This window comes from Oncorhynchus masou, chromosome 5, assembly GCF_036934945.1.
Source record: "Oncorhynchus masou masou isolate Uvic2021 chromosome 5, UVic_Omas_1.1, whole genome shotgun sequence".
Classification (NCBI taxonomy): Eukaryota; Metazoa; Chordata; class Actinopteri; order Salmoniformes; family Salmonidae; genus Oncorhynchus; species Oncorhynchus masou.
In genome coordinates, this window is record NC_088216.1 from 47,174,802 (window position 1) to 47,182,328 (window position 7,527).

Below are 7,527 nucleotides of genomic sequence, written 5' to 3' on the forward strand. Positions count from 1 at the left end.
TATTTTGGAGCTGCATTACTCAAGAAAACAAAAAAAGAGACCATGTTTGTATACGGCTTTATGAACTCAATTATATATATATTTTTTTTACATTGTTTGCAAACTGATATGTGACACGTATTAATGCCAAAATGACATGCAAAACAGGCAACCCCCCCCCCCTTTTTTTTGTTGCAAAAATGAGCTGCCCTGAATGACTGGTCGCCACTCCCTATACTTGATTTTACTAAAAGGTGGGTCATGTCTGTACTGCCGTCATGTTTTTATCATAACGAGGCTATATATAGGGGGTACCGGTACCGAGTCAGTGTGGGGGGGTTCAGGTTAGTTGAGGGAATTTTTTGTAGGTAGGGGTGAAGTGACTTTGCATAGCTAATAAACAGCGAGTAGCAGCAGTGTTCAAAACATATGGAGGGGGTAAATGTAATACTCCGGTGGCCATTTGATTAATTGTTCAGCAGTTTTATGGCTTGGGGGTAGAAGCTGTTAAGGAGTATTTTGGTCCGAGACTTAGTGCTCCGGTACCGCTTGTCGTGCGGTAGCAGAGAAAACAGTCTATGACTTGGGTGACTGGAGACTCTGACACTTTTATGGGCCTTCCTCTGTCTGACACCGCCTATTATATAGGTCCTGGATGGCAGGAAGCTTGGCCCCAGTCATGTGCTGGGCCGTAAAGCACCACCCTCTGTAGCGCCTTACGGTCAGATAACATTATTTGAGACATTTTATTATTTTCTCTCTGTTTATTTGTTTCAATAATGTTTCTCTAAACCATACCAATAAATATGACTTTATGAAGTGAAAATAGTTCCCACCCCCCCGTCACATTATTGGAGATATATGGTAGGGGACAGTTAAGGAAAGGTAGATACACAGTAGCAATTCTGCGCGTTGAAACAAACGGATTGGGAATTCTCTTACGAGAGTCTCTGGATCTCTACACCGGGAGTAATTGGATTTGAGAGCACTGATCCTCTGTCACCGTATGGGCTGGGGCGCTTTCGGTAAACCCATATTCCTGCACCCCGCGCTCTGGCACTTGGCATCGGGTCCATCATTCGCGTGACAGACCGGTTACAGAGAACAGCCGTTTTCACTCAGACGTTCTGGTAAGGCAGTGGTGGTTAGTCGTTGTCTGGTGGTCTCCGTCGCCTATAGCTTATGTTCTGGTAATATGTCTGCAACTGTATCTGAATGTTATTATGGCATTTTAAAATACAGCTCTGTATTTATGTTATGACGTATGCAGACCGTGAAACGGGCACGTAAGCTCCAGACATGTGGCGCAGCGTAATTCGTAGCGCTGTCAAATCTCAAATCAGCAGGGACGGATACGGTGAAAATTGTCTACACCCTGGACGCAGACTGAATAAAATAGTCAGTGCTGTTTATTAGCTAGACAAATACTGAATTGTTGATGTGGTTGGGGCTATACGGTATGGGTTGGGGTAGCCTACCATATATCTTGATTTTGGGCTTAGGCTACCAGTTATGTTACAGTGCAGTGTTAATATTATCAGCTCTCCTCAACAGTTGTTAGAATTTGCATCCCATCAAACCCTTTTCCTCATTGTGTTACATTAGAACCTGTCTGTCTTCCACCTGTTGGCTACAATAGAATGCTGTGCACTGCACACCGTTGAAGACCATTGTTACAACGCAGGTGTTATACCAGTAGAATAACCCACGCATTAATTACCCTTTAACGAATTGCCCTTTTACTAAATCTATTTTACTTTGAAAAGCTAAATGAACATAGCTTACGACCTGTCTAATGGTCATTCTCATTAGACAGGTTCTAATTGGGCGGCAGGTGGTTAGAGCCTTGGGCCAGCAACCGGAAAGTTTGCTGGATCGAATCCCTGAGCTGACGAGGTGAAAATCGGTCTTTCTGCCCATGAACAAGGCAGTTAACCCACTGTTCCCCGGTAGGCTGTCATTAAATAAGAATTTCTTCTTAACTGACTTGCCTAGTTAAATAAAGGTTAAATAAAAATAATAACAAGTTCTCTCCTTCCACTGGAATAATACCTACTCTTTGTCCTCTCACATTACACTTCTGTATATAATTCTTTATTTATGTTGTCTCAGCTGAATACCAAGTTTAAGTGCAGGAGGGATGTCACTGCCCTATTGGTGGGAGATGAATCCCAGGTTTGTTAATAGCAAAACAATCTTCAATGTCAGAGACCCAAGCAGATACTGTATGTAAGACAGAGAGTATTGTGGCCACTGTTGTCGACTTCATCACTCTACAGTTATTCCCATGACCCCTCCTGCTGCTGTCTGTCTCAATCCCAGTCCAGATAACTGGGAGAAGTGGTGACGTTGGAAAAGCTAGCATGTTACTGTGCAGCTACGGTACGCTACTGCAGTAATCTCCTCCTCCTCTCGGGGCTTAGTGAGGAGGCTGACAGTAGCAGATGGGTCCAGGGCACCAGGCTAATAGACTCACTGACTCAGTGGGACGGCCGGTTTTGAAGGCCTGTATACTACTAGTTGTCTGACCCCTTACCGTCAACTAGACCGACAGTACAGTAGCGAAGGTCTTTGCTCCAGCCCACCTTTGTTTCCGTCGAACCCTGATATGTCCGTGTTGGAGTAATGGGGGATAAAGCCATGTCAGGGTCAGTGCCCTCACTGCCTGATGGTTTTGGCCACATTTGTCAGTTGACATATTTGTTGGATATCTCTGGCACAAATGTAAATCCATGAGGTCAACTGTGATGGCACTTGTTCTCCCCCAGACATTGACATGGCAGCACGTCCAGACTTCCAACGTGAGGGGAGGGGTGAGAAGAACCTGTCTCCCCTGTCTCGCCTCCCCCATGAGCGGGTGACCCTGATGGTGGACGGGACTCACTTTGTGGTGGACCCCGCCCTGTTCACCGCCCACCCTGACACCATGCTGGGGAGGTAAGGTCCAGACCCCTAAGCATCACAATCTGTGTGTCAGATTTAGACTCTTTTATTATAGTGTAACATACTCTCACAAGATTGTGCTAGCCCACTGACCTAAATCAGCCAAAGCCTTAGCGCAAGTCTTCAAGTCTCAGGCCAGGATAGTCATCAGGCAAGCGTGGATCACCACTGTGTCCAATACAGTAGTACAGCCTATTATTAGACCAGGGAAAGATAAAGAAGAAACACAAACAAAACCCTAATCCCTCAGGAATCATTTCAGAGTGGTTTGTTTCTAGTCTCAGAGAGTGATGTTTACTCTGACCCATTGGTCATTTGGGTTAGTCTGGCTAATAATCTGAGATTAGTCAAATATTACCCAGGAATATTCCTCTCATTAACGCCTTCTCTCGCATACACAATGGAGGCATTGTTATGATTCTGACAAGTTACACTTATCAGGTTTCAGGTGTGACCCAGATGCAGACAGTGTTGAAGAAACAAACGTTTATTTATAGTACAGGGGCAGGCAAACGACAGGTCAAAGATAGGTAGAGGTCAGTAATCCAGAGAGGCTGCAAAAGGTCCAGAACGGCAGGCAGTCTCAGGGTCAGCGCAGGCAGGGGTCAATAATCCAGTGAGATGGGGCAAGGTATAGAACGGCAGGCAGGCTCAGGTACAGGGGAGGCAGAATGGTCAAAACCGGAAAGGACTCGAAAACAGGAGCAAGAACAGACAGGGGCAGGGGAACAAACACTGGTGGGTTTCACGAAACAAAACGAACTTGCAACAGACAAACAGAGAACACAGGTATAAATACACTGGGGATAATGAGGAAGATGGGTGAAACCTGGAAGGGGGGGTGGAGACAAGCACAAAGACAGGTGAAACAGATCAGGGTGTGACAACACTGTACTAAGGAAAGGAAATAAGACTTGAATGGTAACTGGAAATCTACACAGACAAGGCTTTCAACATGCACTAAACTCAGAAATGCATATTGTGAGGACATTTATTATAATTTAATAAATAAATAACACATTTGAATTCTCAGGATGTTTGGTCCTGCCCGTCACTTCACCCGGCCAAACGCCAAGGGAGAGTATGAGATCGCTGAGGGAATCGGAGCCAGCATATTCAAAGTCGTCCTGGTGTGTTTCACTTAAAATAGTTCCCCTGAATTATGAAATTGCTTATATCTTCCCTTACCTAAACAAACCTACTGTGTTTCTCTCTCCCCCCTCTTCCTCTCTGTCCCTTGACTCTCTCTCTCTCATTCTCTCTCCCTCTCTCGCAGGACTTTTACAAAGGGGGTATCCTGCAGTGTCCAGAGGGGGTGTCAGTGTCTGAGCTCAGAGAAGCGTGTGACTACCTCTGTATTAACTTTGACTACAGTACCGTCAGGTGCCGAGACCTCAGTGAGTAGCACAGTCACACCGTGTCTGACCAGGGGTCTGTTCAAAACCGAAACGTTGACTAATGTTTTGCAATTGTTGCATGCACAGTTTTCAGAATGAAGTTAAACCACTTTTCAAAACCTCTTCCTAATTGCTGAGTCTTCTTCATCTTGAATTTTTACTATTGAAATATACATTTTGCCATGTACAAGAGACTATGATGTCAAATCAGAGGTCATAGTTCAAATGGTGTGACCATTCTTTCCTGTCTCAGGTGCATTGCTGCATGAGCTGTCCAACGACGGTGCAAAGCGTCAGTTTGATGTCTTCCTAGAGGAGCTAGTTGTCCCGGTGATGGTGTCCAGTGCTCAGGAGGGGGAGAGGGAGTGTCACATCGTAGTTCTCACAGATGATGACATAGTGGATTGGGACCATGACAACCCTCCACCCATGGGAGAGGAGTACTCACAGAGTAAGTGACCTAGTGACCTAGACCTTAATTATAATGAATCAGACATTATTAATAAAATAAATCATGGACATTTATCTTTTGGACAGTGCTGTTTGTTTCATTTTCTATACTTTAGATTTTTTAGAATCTCGTGCCCCAACCTTTTTTGGAAAATAATTCTGAATCATTTTGGAGTGAGCACTTTGTTCGATATTATTTCCTGTTCTCTCTCTCTCTTCAATGTGCCCAGTTCTGTACAGCACCAAGCTCTACCGCTTCTTCAAGTACATAGAGAACAGAGATGTGGCCAAAGCACTGTTAAAGGAGAGAGGACTGAAAAACATTCGCATCGGCATTGAGGGTGAGTCCGTTACCATGTCCCAAATCAACCCGCTAGCCCTCAGCCTCTTCTCCCAGCCTCTTCTTAGGTGTGTGAATATCTGAAAGAAACAAATAGGTATAATAAATCTAAGGCATAGATTCAATCCGTATCGCGGAAGATCCATGCTATATATGTGTTAGCAGATGAAAATGATGCACGTGTTTTAATGGGGACGGAGTCCATGTTTTGTTGGGATTCTGGATGGCATGATAGCTAGTAACATTGAGGGGAATCTTAAGTGGCACGTTTCATCTTGTTATTGATATCATGTCTTGTTTTGAGGTGTTTTGTCTGATTTTATGTCAATGCTAATATGGCAAAACATTTGCTAGCTAGCTAACCAACGACTGTAACGATGCATTTAAGAAGCAACAAGTGCTCATTGTGAAAATGTATTTTCAATATGCATTGGAGACCAAATATAGATGGCATGTTGTCAACAATGGTAGCAACCAACCCGTCTATAGCTAGATTGAAATTTAAAGACTATGTTCCGCCTTTTTATTACACGCTGCATCCCACTGGGGAAAAAATGGTTGAATCAAAGCTGTTTCCACGTTATTTCAATAAAACAATATATGTTATGTGATGATGTTGAATCAGTGTGGAAAACTGATTGGGTTTGCAAAAAGTCATCAACGTTTCTACTTTTAACCTACTTTTAACCTAAACCTAAATCCAATGACATGGTGAAATTGTTTGTTGATTTCACGTTGAATTCACGTTAGTTGACAACTCAACCGTATTTAAACTAGACGTTGAACTGACGTCTGTGCCCAGTGGGATATGTCGTCTCAATCGAAAATTACATTTACATTTAAATTGCGCTATAACACAAATCTTCCGGAATACTTATTGAATCTAGCCCCAAGTCTTCCAATGCCATAGGCTACATTTTGCTTCTCTCAAATCCGCAAACCCTACAGAGATACTGAACATGATGTGCGTCTGGTCCTCATGTATCCCAGGGTACCCTACCTGTAAGGAGAAGGTGAAGCGCCGTCCCGGTGGGAGGTCAGAGGTCATCTATAACTACGTGCAGCGGCCCTTCATCCAGCTGTCCTGGGAGAAGGAGGAAGGGAAGAGTCGACACGTGGACTTCCAGTGCGTCAGGAGCAAGAGTGTCCCCAACCTCATCACCTCTCTGGGGGAGTCAACACGACCCGCAGCCACACCCAACCCGCAGGTCGATGAGCTGGATAGGCTGATCAGCCCTGATCCCCGCCCCCAGTCTCAGGCCCCACCCCCACCCATCAATGACAGTTGAGGAGAGGGTAGAAGTTGACCTTGGGTTTAGGTTTTTTGTTTGTTCCCCTATTGGTTAAGGTCAGGGTTTGGCAAGGTTAAGGTTGCGCTGATACTAGGGCCTAGATTCAATCAGATCAAGCATTAACCAGCGATAGACGACACCCGCGTAGCTGATGTTTTGGAGTGTCGGAGATGGAACTGGGTTGGAGCTGTCAAATCAGTGAGCAGATGCTCTGGTGATCTCATGAAGCCACACCGTCCCACTTGGTTTAGAAGTTCAGACCGAGAATGTGTAGGCTATAAAGAAATAATGACGCTCAAATTCATTAAACAAAATAATGAGGATTTTTATCAGCCTAATCGAGGGGGAGATTACATCTCACATTCCAGTATTCTAACTTGTAAACAGGGCTGCATGAGATTTCTGTTAATGCGAATCCATGCAGCCAATGGCAATGTCCGCTTTAGGTATAACGCTGGGAGTGCCTGTTGATTTGACAGCTCTAATGCAGTTCCTCCTCTGACCTCAATGCTGGTATCAGCAAGCGCTGATCTGAAAGAATCTAGTCCTAGATCTGTGTTTTGGGGCAACTTCTACCCGAGGCCGTCATCAGTTACCACGTCAGCCTGTCTTCCACTCAGGATGTGTGAGTTTACAGACACACTCAAACAAACCTCCATGACCATGCAGTCCAACCCATGTATGCATACAGAAACAGATGCGCATGAAACACAGACATGTACACACACACACACATACACACATGGATTTGGACAAGGAGGATGTTTACAGTAGATAACTAGACCCTACCAGAGTATATCTAGTGTTTCCTCATTTAGAATGTGTGTGTGTGTGTGTGTGTGGTGTGCTCTTTTTTTTTCTTTTACGACAGATTACATTTTATATGCTTTGTACATTTATATAAAGGTTTCAGTTAATATTATTGTTTAAAGTATTTCCATCGTTTTTGTTCAAAGAATTGGTTCAAGTAATTGTTGCAGCTGCACGGGAAACCAAAATAAAATGATTGATGGCATAGCTAGCTTCAGGATTTTGTGTTCTGATAAATCAAACCTCAGGTCAACATCTCATAGAAAAGATGGCCATGCTGACAAAGGCATAAAAAAGAAACGACAGCATGCCCCAG

At 44.2% G+C, this 7,527-nt stretch overlaps 1 protein-coding gene across 1 annotated transcript; it reads left to right on the forward strand.

The window, feature by feature from the left end:
• The first annotated feature begins 674 nt into the window (after window positions 1-674).
• LOC135539714 (BTB/POZ domain-containing protein KCTD20-like) lies at window positions 675-7,495 on the forward strand. The gene is made up of 7 exons (XM_064965776.1): window positions 675-1,109; window positions 2,748-2,916; window positions 3,956-4,052; window positions 4,199-4,319; window positions 4,573-4,770; window positions 5,000-5,110; window positions 6,100-7,495. The coding sequence occupies exons 2-7, from the start codon at window positions 2,756-2,758 to the stop codon at window positions 6,396-6,398; spliced, it is 987 nt and encodes a 328-aa protein (XP_064821848.1). The 5' UTR covers window positions 675-1,109; window positions 2,748-2,755; the 3' UTR covers window positions 6,399-7,495.
• The last annotated feature ends 32 nt before the right edge of the window (window positions 7,496-7,527 follow it).

Coding starts and splice junctions, on each gene's coding strand:
- LOC135539714 (XM_064965776.1), top strand. CDS start 2,756: ATGGCAGCACGTCCAGACTTCCAACGTGAGGGGAGGGGTGAGAAGAAC. Junction 4,320..4,572: donor CGTCAGGTGCCGAGACCTCA/GTGAGTAGCACA, acceptor TTCCTGTCTCAG/GTGCATTGCTGCATGAGCTG. Junction 5,111..6,099: donor CATTCGCATCGGCATTGAGG/GTGAGTCCGTTA, acceptor CATGTATCCCAG/GGTACCCTACCTGTAAGGAG.